The sequence below is a fragment of the Ceratotherium simum genome, chromosome 35 (assembly GCF_057802395.1).
Source record: "Ceratotherium simum simum isolate JZ-2026a chromosome 35, ASM5780239v1, whole genome shotgun sequence".
Taxonomy (NCBI): domain Eukaryota; kingdom Metazoa; phylum Chordata; class Mammalia; order Perissodactyla; family Rhinocerotidae; genus Ceratotherium; species Ceratotherium simum.
Window position 1 is genome coordinate 16,115,108 of NC_141934.1, and position 18,878 is coordinate 16,133,985.

General features: G+C 45.6%; 1 protein-coding gene across 1 annotated transcript in view; it reads right to left on the reverse strand.

Annotated features, from left to right (window-relative positions):
* Window positions 1–760: 760 nt before the first annotated feature.
* CCDC60 (coiled-coil domain containing 60) overlaps window positions 761–18,878 on the reverse strand; it is a 157,752-nt gene continuing 139,634 nt past the window's right edge. Inside the window, exons 8-14 of the mRNA XM_014787226.2 lie at window positions 13,075–13,159; window positions 9,921–9,992; window positions 7,766–7,819; window positions 6,956–7,078; window positions 4,875–5,006; window positions 3,108–3,297; window positions 761–862 (exon numbers count right to left, since the gene is read on the reverse strand). Coding sequence (XP_014642712.2) covers window positions 761–862; window positions 3,108–3,297; window positions 4,875–5,006; window positions 6,956–7,078; window positions 7,766–7,819; window positions 9,921–9,992; window positions 13,075–13,159 — 758 coding nt within the window. The remainder of the gene's footprint in view (window positions 863–3,107; window positions 3,298–4,874; window positions 5,007–6,955; window positions 7,079–7,765; window positions 7,820–9,920; window positions 9,993–13,074; window positions 13,160–18,878) is intronic.

Consider the following 18,878-nt stretch of genomic DNA (forward strand, 5'->3'; position numbering starts at 1 on the left):
ATTTCTTGCAAACCATTTGCCATATTGGGGAACTGCCCCATCCATCCATCCATCCATCCACCCATCCATCCATCCATCCATCCACCCATCCATCCATCCATCCATCCATCCATCCATCCATCCATCCACCCATCCATCCATCCATCCACCCATCCATCCATCCATCCATCCACCCATCCATCCACCCATCTAACCATCCTTCTATGGCAGTATATATAAAATTGAGAAATACACTCTAGCTCCAATGGTGTGAAATGGAGATAGCATCAGTACCCACTTAGCCAAGTTACTGTGAGATTTAAATGATATTATCAGGCAGTAATATCACCCAGGACTGGGCTTGTTGCATAACAAAAGCATAATAAATGGTAACTGTTATTATTAGGATCTGAATACCATACCCAAATTCCATAGCTCCCACTCTTTCCCAGCCAGACATCAAATATTCAGCTCAGTTTTATTATCTGGAATTGGGGGAAGAGGAATAGGGTGAAGGAATCTGACGAGGAAGTAGGTAGAGTCATGCTGGACCACCGAGGAAGACAGTGGAAGGTTGAGGCTTGGGTGTAAGTGTGAGGGTAGTTTCCATTTGGGAGTATCTTCCTCTAGATTGTTGCCAGAAGTCAGTCTCCAGATGACTCTACTATATCAGGGTGAGTATCCATGAGAGTAGGCAGGAAGCAGAAACACAGGTAGGAAGCAGAAACACAGTGGAGACTAGCCCTCCTCCACCGGGATAGCTGGTTGACCCAGGCCTAGACTACGTCTGAGCACTGTGGGGCCGGATGGGGATGTTGATCCGGTTCTGCAGCCAGTTGATATAATCCTCTTGGGGCATATGGATGATGTGTTCTCGCACAAACTGCGGGGCAAACACAGTGATGGTCTCAGATTTGGTCTGAAAGCTGGACTCTGTGCCTCACCCCCCTCCAAAGATCCTGGAAGATGTGTGATTGATGCTGGTGGCTCCAGGATGCCTCCAACCGTTTGGGCATTCATAATGCCTGGAGCATCATTCTGGGGGTGGTTTTCTCCAGAAAAGGACCCCTTTCCAGCTTTCTGGTTCAGCAGTCTAATTTTAAGCCCCTTCTTGTCGCTATTGATCCAAAGACATTTGGAGAGAGCAGGAAAACCCAGCTGTCTGCATTTTTCTTTCTTTTCTACTCCTCAATATCTTTTTAATAAGTCATTTGTCCTTAAACATTTTTTGGTTCATAGACCCCTTTGAGAATTGATGACAACTATAGGCCTGCTTTCAGGAAAGGGTAAAGACACGAAATGTAGTTTAATATAGGTTCTAGATTAAGAGACGCCCACATCCAGATTATCAGAAGTTCTGTGATGTTCTCAATGGGAGAGGAGCATGCTAAGCTATATTAGCTTCATGGCCAGGGCCATGAACTCACTTCATAGAATAGGGAAGCCTCCATACCCCCTTCCTCTTACCCTCTCAGAGATGGCCTCTTCTATACCCCCCATAATTGACAGGTGAAAGGTAGACCCCATAACCAGCAAGAGGGGTGGACAGTTATCCTAGAGTTAGTTTTGGACTAGCCCATCAGAGTCTTTCCTGAAAGAGCCTCACAGGATGCAGGGAGTGGAGTTTGGGCATATGAATCTGTCCACAAGGTCATCCCCCTTCCCCCTCTCCTGACCTTGCACCCATATACACACTCCCCGGTCAGCCTCTGGAAGAACCTGGCATGAAAACACCAAGAGGCCTGAGAATTCCACCATTTGAGTCACTTCTTTGTCTTGAGGCAATTAAAGCCCTATTAAAATGTACATATGCCATCTGATAAAATTAAGGAAGTGACTCTATTAGCATGTTTTAACTCCTTAGTGCGAAGTCTTTCCCCCTGCCCCCATCTGCTGAGACCTCTTGATGCTCTAGGAACTTCTAGAGTGGGTGGTGATGGTAAACTAGTATTGAAAACCATTCAGTGGCTTCTCAGCACCCTCAAGATGGAGACCTAAATCCTTAACTTGACCTTCAAAAGTCTGTACATACTGACCTTCGGAACCACGAGTCTCCTTGCTTGCTTCCTTCCAAACACCTAGACGGCAAATAAGTTCCTCCAACAAATCAAGTTCTCTCTTGCTTTGGGACCTTTGCACATGCTGTTACCTCTTCCTGACCTGCTCTCACCTCTTCTCTTCATGGTGCTGTCTTTTCATTGTTCAGGCCTCAGCTTAAAAGTCAACTTCCCCAGTCGCCCTAGTTAAGATAGGTCCCCTTTACATTTACCTCAAATCAATGCTCCTCAAACTTTATTGTGCATACAAATCACCTGGGATCTCATTTAAATGTGGATTCTGAGTTGGCTGTGGTTTGGAGCCTGACATTCTGCTTTTCTAACAAGCACCTGGGTGAGGTCCATGGGCCACGATTTTGGTAGCCAGATGTAGAGTGCTCCTTATGATGGTTACCAGCTATTTCATTCACATGTCCATTTATTTATGTCTCTCCAAAGCCTCTGAGTTTCCAGAAGGCACCATTTACAAAGAATATAGTGTCTCCTGGAGTTGAACAACCGAGGTCATGTGATGATCCCTTTCCTATTAGATGATAAGCACCATGAAGGCAGATACCTTTATGTGTTTTTTTTTTTTCATTATGACACCGGATTTTATTTGCAGTAACATTGGTTTATAACATTGTATAAATTTCAGGTGTACATCATTATACTTCTATTTCTGCATAGATTACATCATGTTCACCACCCAAATACTAATTACAACTCATCACCACACACATGTGCCGAATTATCCCTTTCGCCCTCCTCCCTCCCCCCTTCCCCTCTGGTAACCACCAATCCAATCTCTGTCTCTATGTGTTTGTTTATTGTTGTTATTATCTACTACTTAATGAAGGAAATCATACGGTATTTGACCTTCTCCCTCTGACTTATTTCACTTTGCATAATACCCTCAATGTCCATCCATGTTGTCACAAACGGCTGGATTTCATCGTTTCTTATGGCTGAGTAGTATTCCATTGTGCATATGTGTTTTTAATTGTGGCCCCAGCCCTTGAACAGTGCCTGGATGCTGCGAGATGATTGGGGTACCTGAGGCATTGAGAGGGGGAAGGATGTGGTAGTTACCTCGATAGCCACAGCGATGTCTGGAGAGCACAGTTCCCAGATTCTCAGATCCTGTAGCACCCTCAGGAGGACGTGGGGCCGGATCCTCAGGTCCAGGTTTTCCCCAAACTTCTGCAGTTTTGCCAGGATCTTTTTGGCAGGGCGGAAATTCTTCAGATCCTCAGGGAGTTTGGACAGCAGATCAAAATACCTTCAATTCCAAGAAGAGAGGGCCACTTAGGAAGTTGCTGGGAGATGGGTCTGAGCACCTCAGGTCCTCCAGCCCTTCTCTGTCTTTCTACTGCTTGTGTGATGTCTCCAGGGAAGCATCAGTCTTCTCTGGGGGAACTTCGTCCATTATAAATGTAAAGGGCCCACACATCAGGCAAGTCTTTTATTTTTTAGGGGTAGTAGAAGCTGGAGTATGATTTACATCTCGTTAAAAAGACAAGTTAAGGGCATGCTTTAAACAGATGCATTTATGATTTTTCTATCAAGCAGACAATGTGAAAAGCTAGAAGAAAAGAAGGGACATTGAGATTTTGAAGCTTCTCTTTTGAGAGTTAATCAGGCCAGGGACGCAAGGACACATCTGTGGGGTACCTTCCAGGATGCAAGAGGCTCTCACACATAAGATGGAGGAGGAGCGGGGGAGGGAGAGGAGGAGTGTGTATATTTCCTGTGTCCTTACAGTGAGTAAGCCTGGGCCACAGCTTTCGTGTGTTTCAGTGGGTTTTGAGAACCTTTCTGAATGCTATGACAGGGTTTCAGTGTAGTTTGGTAATCAGTTCTTGAGATGGTGGGAACAAGATAGATTCTAGCCTGGAGGTGGCTCAGGTGTGATCAAGGATAGAGGCAGGGGATGACATCTCTTTTTTTAAAAAAGGTGTTTTTTTTCCCCCTAATATATGTACCCATTGTGGAAAAACTTGAAGAAGAAATTCATCATCCACCATACATTTTGGGCTACTCATAACTGCCTTATATTTTATAGTTTGTGATATATATTCATTCATGTCTCCTTGTAAGCTCCCATTCCACATTACTAAAATCATAGAAAGGATTCTGGGTATGTTTTCAGACTTTCTCATCTTCCTCTTCGATCTTGATTTACTCTCCCTTGCAGGATAGGGTTCGTGAAATCACAGTTCATCAGACTCAAATTCTATGTTGCAGATGAGCGTAGAGACTGGGATCAGACCAGGGTTTAAATCCTAACATTTCCTTGTTTGTAAAGCGGGGATTAATAGGTACCCTTCAGGATTGTTGTGGGGGATAAAACAGATAATTTATGAAAATTGCCATCCCATAATTACTCAATTCATGCTACTTTTTGTTGTTCTTATTATCATCCCTGTGCTGGAACATCCCTGTGCTCATGGGATATGCCTGCCTGGCTTTGTACGTTTAAGGGGTTAAATTATTTGGGGAAATAGAGTGACCACCCCTTACACCTCAGAATCTGTAGAAATTTTCAAGTTGGTTTGCCTCATCTGCCTTCCCCATTGGGGCTGACGAGTTAGTTTTTATTGACAAGTCTGAATCAAACAGAAGATAAATATGGAGAACACAGCTGGTTGAATTACTTGTGGTTCAGAACTGAGGGGTTCTTGCTCGATTGTGCTCCAGACATAGTCTGTTTGGGGGGCCCTATTGGTGGCTAAGGACAGCTTTGGAGTGATGCCTCTCTATGTCTTGAAGGATAACGGGATCAAATGTGATTTTGTAAACACAGCCCTCCCTTCCCTGCCTTCAAGGACCATCTTAGCTGGCTCTAGGGATCTTTACCAGTGGTCTGCGATTTCTTCTGCATCTCCCTTTACCATGGGGACTTGATGTCTCATTTTTGCCATATCCTTTTGAAAATTCGAGACGAGGACAAAAGAATGGAACTTCTGGAGACCTCTCTCTTCTTGGCGCCTGCATGACAGGTGGTATGAGGAAGAGGAAGAAGAATCAGACCCTCTTCTTTAGCCATCCTAGCTGCCCTTTGAGATCTGACTTCAACACTTTTTCCTTCATGAGGTCCCCCTTAACCCTCTCAGCCACTTGAATTTACAGTCTGGCTTTGGCCACAAGATGGTACAGCTCTCTCCAAGGTCCTGGAATGCTCTTTTCTTGCTAAATCCAGTCACGTTTTAAAAACCAGCCTTCACTCTCTTCCTACTTTTGATTGTATTTACGCAACTTTCTCATCTGCAAAATGGAGGATGTTAATGGTTCTTAGCTCTCAGAGGTGAGGATCAAATGATATAATGTATGTAAAGTGCCGAGCTTAGTGCCAGACACACAATAGATGTTTAACTCACGTTGGTTCCTCTCTTCCCCACTCCTGTTCCCATTTTGTGCATATGTCCTATCTCTCCAAGGAGACATTATGTTATAAATATAAGCATGTCACTCACCTATATATGAATTTCAATCGCTTCTCATTTTACTCAGAATAAATTCCTCTGAGTAACTTGCCCTCCAAGGAATCACTCAGCCCCTACAACATTTTCCAGCTTCATCTCCATCCTTCCCATCCCTTCTCTCCCAACATTTTATGCTTTGGCTCATGATCAAAGTCTCTGAAATAAAGTTCAACCTCCACAGCTGGGCTAGTAAGGACTTTTATGATCTGGCTTCTGTCTGTTTCTCTGATTACCTTGTAAGCAACCTGAGCCCCAGCCACCCCTGGCTACTGGCACTCTCTGGTCCACTATGCCCCTTCTGGCCTCTGGGACTTTGCTGTTGCCTTTCTCTGGAACTCCTCTCCCTCCTACTTTCCCTGTGTAACTCTCTGGGCTTGAATTCCACCTTTACTGCTTAACCACTGGGTGAGTTTGACAAGAGACATCTCTGAGCCCACTTTTCTCATCTATGAAACGGGTCTGAATAATAGCACCTAACCCAGGGGTAAATGATAAGTAAATACAAAGCTCTTACACCCATGTCTGATATATAGTAAATGCCCTGGAAATATCATCTGTTTTCATTAAACTGAAAATGTAGTTTCCTCCAGGAAGACCTTTCTGATTGCTGTCAGAGGCTAGGCAGGACATCCTTTTTCTGTGTTCCCTTAGCCCCCTGCTTACTCCCATGTTGGCTCTCAACAACCTGTGTGGTATTTGCCTGTTTACTTGTCTGTCTCCCTCACTAGACTGGGAGTTTCTGGAAGACGGGGGCATCTTATCTCTGAACCCATGACCCGGAGCAGCTGGTGCATCCACGCTGAGAGGGTGAGAGTGCAAAGCGTCATCATGCAGCCTTCACTGAATGGATAAGGTCATTGGGGTGAATGGTCACTGCTGTCAAGGGGTAGGCTGGGAAGGGCGGCAGTTAGTGGGTTGTCAGAATAGGAAAGAACAGCTTCCTACGGCCAGCTGGTGCTCTTAAAATCAAGTTCAAAGTCTTAATTATGACACTGATGGCTGTGCGGGATGCAGCTCTCACCGACCACTTCCTCCTCCTCTTCAAATTTTCCATGTCCCTTCCAGCCTTGGGACTTTGTGTGCACCTTTCCTGCTGCCTAGAATGTCCTTCCACCTCCTCACCAAACCACCAGTGCCTCCTCATCCTTTGGGGCTCAGCCTTAAAGTCACCTCCTTAGAGAGGTCTTCCTGGATTACCCAATCTAATCAGGTCCCCGTGGTTTCTCTCTCTCTCATAGAACTCTGTTCTCTTCCTGTACAGCAATGGTTATAATTTGTACCTATGTATTTATCAATTCAGTTATTGTGTTTCTGCCCATATTTTCCAGGAGACTATAAGCTCCCTGAGGACAGGGAATATGTCTTTCTTGCTCCCTGCTGTAGCCCTGGTGCCTGGCATTGGGTGGGCGCGTAGATGAATGTCCTTTCAGTGAATGGATATATGCGTGCCCTTACTTCATGAGGATTTCCATCTTGTCCTGCAGACAGAAGCCGGCCTCCTGGGCCACGCTGTAAAACTTGGCCCGCATGATGTTGCACACCCCACTCTTGCAGTGGATGATGTCACGACTGGTGTGGCTGTAGATGCAGATAAGAAGGGCTTGGGGGATTGGGGCCAAGGGACAGACCCTTGAGGCTGGCCTCCCCGGGCCCCAAGGTGCTCTGCAGTGGGGATTCCCGGTATCCACTGGGTTCTCTGCCCTTACCTGCAGCCTCCCTTGACAATCCCCCGGATGTAGGAAGGACAGATAGTCCCAAGAACATCGGGCTGGTGGTTCAGGCCTTATTAAATGAGCCCACAGGGAGACATCTGGTCCCTTGAGCCCCACAAATGTTAAGGACAGTGAGATGAAGAGGGAATTTGGAGCTGGGAGATTCAGGTTGAAACTCCAGCGCCACCACTTCTAAGCTGTGTGGGTGGAGCGAGACATTTCACCTGGCCAAGTTTTTCAGTTTGCTTCTCTGTAGAATGGGATGATGCTCCCGCCTCATAGGATTGGTTTTGAGGAATAAGCAAGATAATGAATATGGAATGCTTTGCCCAGGGGAGGCACAGAGGAGGAGGAATTTCTTGCTATTGTCTGTGTTGTTGCTCGGCATCCTGGCCATGAGTCCCTTGCCCTGGGAGTCCCTTGTCCTCCAGCAGTGTCTGTGGTTTCAGGGAGTCGGGCCTGCACTGGGTTATTTCCACATCCCTGGGAAGAGAGAGGGTGTGGTCGCCACTGTCCCTCTTGCTTGTCTCCTTCTGTTGCCCACCTGGCCTACCTTTTAGACTTCTTCGGGATGTGGCTTTCTGCACTTGTACTGCTGGATCTCTCACTGAAACACAAAGGGATAGTTTCAAGTTGCCTGGAGCCTGCTTTTCATAAAAAGGGCATCTTCAGGGCCCCCATGACATCTCCTAGACTCCAGGGTTCAGGGAAGGGAGATGGTTCTGATCAATGCACCAGTCATAGAACTCAGTGTATACGTTTCCCACTTCTTGGCCTTTGCTCCTACTGTAGCCCCTGGCTGGAGAGTCATTCTCGTTTCTTCTCCACCTACTCAAATCCTACCCTGTTTCATGGCCACAGCAAGTTCTACCTGCTCTGACTCTTCTAGTCCAACATTGACCTTCTGCTTTTGCATATTGTCAGGATGACATATTTTCTGGATCCCAGTTTCATTTGTACAAAATTGGTCTCTCCCTCTGGAGGATAAGTTTATTGTGGACCTTCCATCTTCCCCTCTACACCCATTAGCACTTAACCTGGGGCTGAGTACAGATTTGGTGAAGGGACGGTTAAGGCCTCCTAGTCATATTGTCTTTGGTGTTCCTGAGCCCTCTTCATTCAATGATTCTCTTGTCCAAACTGGATCCTTGAGCTGAACACCCATTTGACTTGACTTTGGAGGCAGACAGAGCTGGGTTCAGAGCCCAACCCTGGCACCACCACCTCCCAGTCTGTAGGCAAGCAACTCCACTCTGGCTCATGCTTTCCTCATCTGTGATCCATCACCTCCTCAGCCTATTGGACCCTTTCTAGGTGTGGGCTGATGGTGTTTGGATTCCATCTAGCTGCCCCAACCCCTGCAGATGAATTCTTTGGGGAGCATGTTGGCTTTGACCTTCCTCCTGTAGATGGCTCTCTTCTTTTCTAGAGCTGACAGTGTGACTCAGGGAGGAGGTAGGAGGTGAGGGAAATAATGTTATTAGCTGTGATAAACAAACAAACAGAAACAAACAACAAAAGACCCTTTTGACTGTCTCAGTATTCCCTTCCCATGGTCCTCCTTGAGTGTCAGCCATACTGGTCTTTGCTCAGTGCCTCTAAGCTTCCTCCTGTCTCAGGCCCTTTGCACATTCTTTGCACACTATTCCTACCTTTCCTAGTCATAGGCTAACTAATTTTTCTTTTTTTTTCAGGTCTCAGCTTAAATGTTAAACTCAGTTGTGGTTAGGGCCCTGGTGTCCAACCTTCGCTCAATCCTTCATACTTCTCTTTCAGTACACATTCTATAGTTAGGATTATGTGGCTAACTCTGTGGGATTATTTGATAGATGTATGAGTCTCCCATTAGACCAGTGATTCTTAACCATGGGCAAGATTTAAAGAGTCCATGAATGCGGATGGAAACAAGGTTACATCTTTATTTTAACTAAGCTTTAAAAGAAATGGAAATCACAGGTATTTGCATATCATATTACAATTGTGGGAGATATTTTGAAAAATCATTTATACTGGACACTAATCCAAAATTACAGTAGTTATTAGACCTGCTGTGAAGTCTTGCTATATAATGCACTGCTAAAGAAGCTCATAGATTGCTATATCCCAAATTTGGTTGTAATGCTGTAATCTATATTACTATACATTTCTTTGTAAGTCTTTGTAATTTATAGTAAGTATTTGAAAGCATTTTTCTGAAAGGAGTCCATAGGCTTCCTCAGACTGTCAAAGGGTCCGTGGCACAAAGAAAGTTATGATCCCAGTCCAGACAGTGAAATTGATGAGGGCAGACTGCGTTTGTCTTGTTCGCTGCTGAATTCCCCAAAATCTTGCACAGTTCCTGGCACCCAGTGGGGAATAATGAATATTCTCTAGAAGAATACATGAAATGAGGGCAGACCTCCTCCTCCCCATCACAAGTCACCTAAGTAAGGAGGGAAGGGGTGATCCTGTAACACATTCTCCCTACTGCATTCTTTCACTAGTGGAAGATTTTAACTTTATGGTATATAATTGTTGGGGAGAAACGCTTGGGTATCACCCCTAGTCCTGGGAATCTAAGGGGATTTCCAGTGAAAAGGAAAAAGTCCCTCTCCCTGCCCCACTTTCCACGGCCTGGTGAGGGAGCATCTCTGACATGGCCCCTATAATGGGTGGGGTAGCGGGGGGTGCCTCACAACCCACCTGTTGCGGGCCCCAGGCCTTCCTACCTTGATTTGAGGGTGGTCTGCACGTCTTTGTAAGCAGAATCACTCTTGTTTTGTCTGAGCATTGACAGGATGCTGCAAAGCAAGATGAGTCTGTTAATAAGGCACCGAACGTACAGTGTTCCTCAGGCAGTAGTATGTGCGGGAGGATGGAGAATTCTCTTCCTGGAGCAGAGTCCTTAAACTCTATTGGGCATAGGAATCACCCGGAGAGAGCGCTAAGAATACATATTCCTGGGCCACGCTCCCAGAGATTTGGATACATTAGACCTGGAGTGGGGCCCCAGAAGCTGCATTTAAAACCACACACACGCACACATGTGCACACACACACACACACACACATCTGATGCAGGTGTGCAGAGAGTGCATTTTGAAACCTTAGAATTTCTCAGCATACTGTGAAATAATGCCCACTCGAAGTGCTTGTTAAAAACCAGCTTCCTCCGGAGCGTCTGATTCAGTGGGTCTGGGATAAAGACTGGAAATTTGTATTTTTCACAAGCACCCCAGCTTATTTTGACCTTCAGGGACATTTGGGAAACACTGTTAGAGGATTTTAAGAAAAGACCGTCTTTCTAGAGGATGCCAGGGTCTGAATGTTTGTGTCCCCCTCAAATTCGTATGCTGAAATCCTAACCCCCAAGGTGATAGTTGGGAGGTGGGGCCTTTGGGAGGTGATTAGATGACGAAGGTGGAATTGTCATGAAAGGGGTTAGTGCCCTTACAAAAGAGACCCCAGAGAGCTAGCTTGTCCCTTCCACCATGTGAGGTTACATGGGGAAGAGGGCCCTCACTGGACACCAAATCTGCCACACCATGATCTCAGACTTCCAGCCTCCAGAACTGTGAGCCATAAATGTCTGTGTTTATAAACCACCCAGCTCATGGTATTCTGTTATAGAGGCCCAAACAGACTGAGAGAGATGACTAGAGAGTGGTCTGGCTTTGAGGCTGGGGGCTGAGCTAGTTGGCTTTAAGTGTTCCTAAAAACCTCAGAATTCTATGTTAGCCTTGATGGCAGCAGATTTAATGTGTAATGTGAAAAAGGAACCCAGACTCTAAAGTGAGGAGGGAAGAAGAAAATTTGCAGCTTTTCCTAACTGTCTCTCTGCGGCTCCACAGAGAAGCCTTCAGTATCTGCTGCCTTAGCGAGAGGTCAGGGAGATTTTTTCTCCCGGAGGACTTCATGAGGATGGGAAAATTCAACAGGTCCTTGCTCTGTAACCATGGTTATTTTAACATTAAGGTGGATGCAGAGGCCACGTGATGAGTTTTGTGAGGACCAGGTTCTTGTGTGGTTTTGTCTTTGAGGACCTTATGCAAGTCACTCATTGTCATTTTTCTCCATCTATGAGACGGGGCGATGGTAGTGGGTGATGGTTAATATGCCTGTCTCAGCAGTGTGCTGTGAAGATGCTGTGGCACACTCTGTGTGACATAAAAGTAACAACCATCACCACCACTACCGCCGCCACCGCTGCCACTTATTGAGTGCTTACAATATGTCAGGCACATGCTAATATGTTAAAGGCATTATCTCACTAAATGCCTAAAATAACTCATTGAAGCAGACATTATTTCTATAACAATAATAATACTGTATCAGGATAATATCATTTAATTCTCACTTCAGCCCTTTGGGATAGGCTGTTAATGAGCATCATTTCACAGAATCAGGCTCAGAGAGGTGAAGCAACTTGCTCAACATCACACAGCAATTAGATGATGGGAATGGAGATTGACCCTGGTCTACTTGGTTCCAAGGCCAATGCTTTGCTGATACACAATCTCATCTTAGAGATGAGAAAATCAAGGTTTAGAGAAAGGCTAAGTGACTTGTTCAAAGGCACCAGGTTGTGAATCTGTGTCAGTCTGACTGCATAGCCAGTGTCCACGTGGTGAGTTCTTATAAAGGAAGGAGCCTCACGGAGCTGTTGCTCCATCATTATTGTCTGTCTCTAACGCTGATAAATCAAACACACCAGCCAGGGCCTCAAGGGCCAACATCGTCTCTGAGTGCCTCCAAGTGCCACCCTCCAGAGCTGTGAGCCGAGTTGAGGCGGCAGCAGACAAATTCATCATTAACAAGCAGAGGTGGGTATGACACACGTAAAAGTGCTTGGTGAACTGTAATTATGGGAATAACAACAACCAATAAGTCACAGCCGGCATCCCAGTAGGCTGAAGGCTGTGATGAACCTCTTCTAGTGCCTCATTTATTTTCAGGAAGTAATTTGCTTACTCAGAGGGATCTACACCGGGGAATGGAATCCGACTCTAGCCCATGTGCTCTCTGAGGCTGATCCGAAGTTCTGTGGACAAGGCGTCCCACCAGAAGGAAGACACCCCGGGTTCAAGTCTGACACTATGAGCCAATCACATTTGTTGCCAGCTCGAAACTGCAAAGGATTCTTGTTGCTCTTAGGATAGAAAGCAGAATCCGTGGGGTGGCCTCCAAGGTCTTCATGCAGACTCATGCCTCTCTCCATCCCATTTTGGCTGCATTTCAGTTCATCAAAGGTGACATGCTCCCTTTGACAATCTTTGAACATATGCTGCCTGTAGGGTTCTCCCCCACCTCTGCCTGCCCCCTAACTTTGGCTGGCTCGCTCTTTTTCATACTTCATCCAAAATCTCAGCTTAAAGTTTCTTCCTTGGAGGAAACTTCTCTGAGCCCCATCCCCAACCCAGACTAGACTAGATACCCTGGTTATTTACTCTCACAGGCCTCAGCTTTCCTTTCATTACATTTCCTGCAATAATTAGTACACAGTCCATACATATTCATAAATATTCTCTAAAAGAATGAACAAATAACCTTAGGATTCCCGGGCTCATTGTAGCAGAATGGTTAAGAGGATGGTTTCTGGAATTAGAAAGATCTGCATTTGAGTCACAGTCTTACCATTCATTAGCTGGGCGACCTTGAACAAGTCAACCTTTCTGGGCCTCGTTTCCTTATGTGTAAAATAAAGATAATAGTACCTACCTTGTAGAGTTGTTGTAAGACTCCAAGGAGGTAATACACATGAACAGAGTACATAGCTCCGTGCTTGGCACAGAGAAAGTGCTCAATAACTGGGACCTGCTGTTGTTAGTGTTATTGCTACTATTCTGACATCCTTTATTTGCCCCAGGAGTCAGGTGAACATACCTGGGCACTTTTTTTTGCATCTCATTTTCTATTGTGATTGTTCTCCGGGCATCTTCCCGAACCATCTCCAGGAGCTTCTGCAGATCTAATGGGAACATGAGAGGTCATTGTCTGGAGGGTTCTCTCGAGACAGGGTTGTGCAGGGCAGGGCCCAGCCCCAGGCTGATGTCACCTCTGCTTCTGAGTGTTGGAAAGCTGGAGAGGGCTTAGATCGGGGTCTAGAAGAGGTGGTATGCAGTGTTTGGCAGGTTGCAAATCTGACCAGGTCATTCCCTGCTTAAAACCAATGACTCACCATTTTCCTTTTGGACAACACCACAATTCCTCCACACGGCCTATGGGGCCTTGTAGAATCTGGCTGCTCTTTTTCTCTCCTGTCTTATCTTGCTTTCCTCCCCAATCTTAAACTCTACTGTAGCCAGATAGAACTGTCTCCAATTCTAAGAAAAAATCGTCTTCTTCAGGGCACCCTCTCTGATCCCATAGACCTGAAATTCCAAACTGGGGATCCACAGGCTGGATCTAGCTCACAAATATGTTTTATTCGATTCGGTGCAGATGCCAACCGTTGAAAACTGGAAGGTTTCACACAAAAATCCAGACCTCCAGGTTCCCTGGAAAAGAATCTGAGATGGAGCCCATTCCTGCTGCCTGCTGACTATGGTCTTCAGACAGGAGTACACTCGCCAGCTCCCCACGGCTCCACCACTCCTCACTGCGTGAGTTCACACTTAGTATTGTTGCTTTTTACATAGTGGAGAAATATGTCTTTATTCCTGACTCTTGTGGGTTGAATTGTGTCCTCCCAAGAGATATGTTGAAGTCCTAATCCCCAGTACCTCAGAATGTGAATTGTTCACATTCTTATTGGGAAACAGGGTCATTGCAGACATAATTAATTAAGGTGAGGTCATACTGGAGTAGGGTGGGCCCTTAATCCAGCATGACTGGTGTCCTTATAAGAAGAGGAGAGAGACACACAGGGAGAAGACGGTCCTGTGTGACACAGGCAGAGATTGGACTGATGACGCAGCTCCAAGCCGAAGTGCCAGGGATTGCCGACAACTACCAGAAGCTGGGATAAGCAAGGAAGGATTCTCCCCTACAGGTGTTAGAGGAAGCACGGCCCTGCTGACACTTTGACTTTGGATTCTAGCCCCTAGAGCTGTAAGACAATAAATTCCTGTTGTTTCAGGCCACTCAATTTTTGGCCCCGAATGACGGTGGCCTTAGGAAACACACACTGATACTCGCAGAAGTTGGAAAATGAAATATGGATGGAGGAGGCTATGCGCTTCAACAAGAGTGGGAGAGTGGAAGTCCTGAGTCTTTTAGGTGGATGTAGTTTTGCAATTACCTGGCACTCTACTTGTCATATAGAAATGTCAGTCAATATTTGCTGAATAAATAAGTAAATTATTAAGACGAACAGAGAGGGAAGGATTTGGGAGACTATCAGCCAGATTTGAGATATCTACAAAGGAAGACAATGCCAATGGAGAGACCTTTCACATTTACAACGTGCTTGTAGCCAGCTCAAGCTCAGGTCTCAAAAGCGTTACTAGGAAGGGTGAAGACCAGTGGTTCCCAAGGCCGTTGGTGTCTGGCCTTGCTTATGAACGCAGTCATTGGGTGCTAGGGAAAGCATGCTCCCCTTGGTGACCTTGGAGCCATGTAGGCTGTGATAAACATCACCATTTAGCCATTTTCCACGCCACCTACCTCATTCTCAAGTAGTTTATCCTTCTAGTAATTTGTGGGCATGATTCCATTTGACCTGAATCTGACCTTCATTTTTGTCTTGTCATGCTCACCTCACCTGCTGCTACATGTCCCAGAATCCTCGGGGTGTTTCTAGAAGCCTATTAGTGAGGGAGCTGTGAGTGAGAAGAGGGAACTCCACTTTCTTCCCTTCTCCAGGAACCAAGTAGAAACATTTGACTTTTCTCCACCCAATCCCCCCACCAGCTTAGGGGTGTGTGGATACCAGTAAATGACCCCAGTGACCTGGCACATTGGGCAGCTCTCCCAGAGAATCGTGTATAAAGCTCCACACTTCACTTAATACCCCACAATTTTTTTTTCTGCTTGCCAATAATGCCTCTGGGCAGGAATGGTGCCCACCAGTATCAACCTCCATCCATCATGTAGCTAAGGTTGGATATGTGTGAAATAGGACAAAGCCTTGGGACTGTGAGGTCCGTATCTACTCCTCAAGGCTACTTGGAAGAAGAGACTTGTTTGGAAAGGGTGCAGATGCCACAAAATAGAGTTTCTCTGAGGAAGACAGTCCTGTGATGGATGCCCCCACTCAGAGGAGCCTGCTCAGTTCTCAGTTCCCAGGGTTGTGGGGATAGGTTATGGGGATGCCATTACTCCTTGCTCAGAGACAATAGCGTCCTGTCTTTTAAAACACCAACTCATATCCTCAGAGAAAAAATTCTGACTTCCTTCCTCCATCTTCCATCCCTAGCCTGTCTAAGCATCTCACTCTTGAGTGACTGAACCCATTTCTTCCTCTTTTGGGGGAAAACAGAGGGGGCTTCTTTGCTGTATGGGGTTGGTTTGAGGGAGGAACATTTGATGGCATAGGACCCATCCTTTTGAGTTGCTAGTTAAGTGAATTTCTCCTCTACCAGTTCCAAGACTGGGAGCTTCAAGATCGGCAGAAAGAACGGCCTAGGCTTTGGTTTCTTGAGAATCCCCCTACCATTGACTGGGGAGGGGTCAGTCCACGGAGAGGCCACAATGTGCTGTCCCCAGTGATTTTCATCCACAAAGACTTCATTGTGCAGCCAGCCCTGGAAATCAGATGTTAGTCAAATGGTGTGTCTCTCAGAACAAGACTCATGAATTCAGAATCAACTTGAGGAAGTTTTAGAAAGCAATGAAAGTCTGGGACATTAATCTACTTTTGTCAAGGCTGTGACAAATGGGATGGAGGTTAAGGTACAAATGGGGAAAATGGGTGGAGAGGCGGAAGTAGAAGGACTTTCTTTCCAGGATGCAGGTCTCCTAGTCATTGTTGTGCATCTTCTAAGTGTCAGGCTGAAGGTGAATAAGACATTATTTTTCCACGCCTGCAGGGAGTTTGCATTCCTTTCCACTTTCTTTCTTAGTGATAGAAAAGTGTGTGTTTGGTTGTGTGTGTGTACACTTTTTTTGTGTGTGAGGAGAAGCACTGACTAGCCCAATTTCCCGACATTCTTCACGGCTAGGCATGGCTCTGTGACTAAGTTCTGGGCAATGAGATTTTAGTAGAAGTGTTGTATGGAGCTTTTGAGGAGGCTGCTTAAACTCAGCTGGGAGTGGGCACTTCTGTGCTTCACCTACTTCCTTCTGCTTCCAAACTAGAATGTGGTTGTAATGACTGGCATTCCAGCAGCCATTTTGGATCATGAAGTGATCTTGAGCATGGGAGAAGAAAGACAAAAAGGAAGTAGGATCCCTGATGATCTCTGGAGCCACCCTACCAGCCATGGACTGCTCTTCTTTAATCTGTGAGAAAAATAAACTTTTATCTTTTTTAAGTCACTGTTTTTCAGATATCTTACCCAGACAAAAGACGTTCCTACCTGATACAGTGAGATGCAGTTGTAAATTCAAATTAAGTATTCAGTAAAAGCAAATACAAAGTAAGAGAATGGAGAGGAGGGAACCCAGGTCAGGGAAGACTTCACAGTGGAGGGAACATTTGAGCTGGCTCTTCAAGGTTGAGTAGGAGTTCACCGGACTGAGGGGGCAGAGATGAAAGGGCATTGCAGACAGAGGAGGGTGTGAAAGAATGTGCATTGTTTAAGAAGAGGAAAGCATTTTGGTGCAGTTGGAGTAACTGGTATAAGGTGTGAAGCGGCAAGAGCTGAGCCTATTATAGGCAGCCTAGGACACGGTCAGATGTCATATGTTAGAGGCAATGAGGACTCACTGAAAGATGTTAAGCTGGGGGGCACTATATCAGATTTTTAATTTAGAAAGTTGCCTCTGGCTCAACATGGAGAGGAATCTGAGGGCAAGACAAGAAGCGGGAGACTATTTAGGAGGCTGTCGCTGTCACTGAGGTGAGAGGTGATGAGAATCTGGACCAGGGGTCCCAAACTCAGGTGCCTACAGGGGTCAGATACCAAAAATGAGTGACACGGGCTGGTGTAAGAAAAATCAATCTGCTGTCTTGGTCTTCCATTTCCCCCTGTTTAGAGACGTGGGTAAAGCATAGAGATTAAGTGTGACTTGAGGGCCAGATTGCCTGGGTTCAAATTCTGGCTCCATCACTTACTAGGTTTGTGACTTTGGGAAAATAATTTAACGTCTCTGTGCCCCAATTTTCTCATTTGCAAAATAGGCATTAAAAGTTGTTGTGAGGATTAAATGAATTTATATACATATACGCTAGAAGCTAGAATAGTGCCTGACACATAAAAGTCCTCAAGTGTTAACTATTGCATTATCAGTATCATCATGCTAAGGGAAACAATGGAGCAAACGAGATGATAAATGGCCACACACGTGGCCAATTGGGAGCAATGAAATGATTGGGGGTAATAGGGAGTGGTGGGGATTGTGGAAAAGTAGAGAGCGCATGCCCTACCTAAGAGCTCCTGTTGAATGATATCATGCAGGCTTGCAGGCCCACTGTTGCCACAAAGAGTGATGGTTTTTTAAAAAAATTTTTTGTTTATTGCAGTAACATTGGTTTATAACATTGTAAAAATTTCAGGTGTACATCATTATACTTCTATTTCTGCATAGATTACATCATGTTCACCACCAAAATACTAATTACAACCCATCACCACACACATGTACTGAATTATCCCTTTCACCCTCCTCCCTCCCCCCTTCCCCTCTGGTAACCACCAATCCAATCTCTGTCCCTATGTGTTTGTTTATTGTTGTTATTATCTACTACTTAATGAAGGAAATCATACGGTATATGACCTTCTCCCTCTGACTTATTTCACTTTGCATTATACCCTCAATGTCCATCCATGTTGTCACAAATGGCTGGATTTCATCGTTTCTTATGGCTGAGTAGTATAGAGTGATTGTTTCTTAAAATCAGAATTTTTATGTAAAATCTCTCAATCCTAAGAAGTCACTCCTACTTTTTCTTTTCTTTTTAACAAAGACTTGTGTGCTAAGCAAAACATAAGCGGCAGAAACTGGTTTGTGTGCCACAGTTTTCTATCTCTAAACTAAGGCAAAAGCAACAGGAATGAAGAGGGTAGGGTTGAAAAGAGCTTTAGGAAATAGCATGGATTGGAGCAGGCAGCTGGTTAGATTGGGAGGGAGGTGGCTGTTGGGGGAGGGTCTGCCGTGTCTCTGGTGCCTGGAGAGATGGCACCATGCACCCCTCCCCTCACCACAAAGTCTGCTTCCCCCCTGCTCCCTCCTTCCTTCAGCACTCAGTTGCCACTGGGAGGACCTTATGCAAGTCCTGGGACTGAGGCGGTTCTTGAAGCTGGGGACACATCTCTGCTCTTGTTATCTAAGACAAGGCTCTTAGAGTTAAAAGACACACAGCATGGATATACCATTAATAACCACACAGACACCTTTGAAAAGAAAAGCAGGTCCTGTTACTCTTGCACTGAAAACCTTCCAGAGACTTCCCATTGCATTTGGAATAATTCTGAGGCCCTTACCTTGCCCTACAAAGGCCATAGATGCTCTGACCCCTGCCTCCCTCCCTGGCTTCGTATCTTCAGGTCTCAGCTCAAAAGTCAGAGTTGAGAGAGGCATCCCTTGACCACTCTGGCTAAATGAGTCTCTCTCTAGCCCAACATCGTGTTTTATTATCTTCTGAT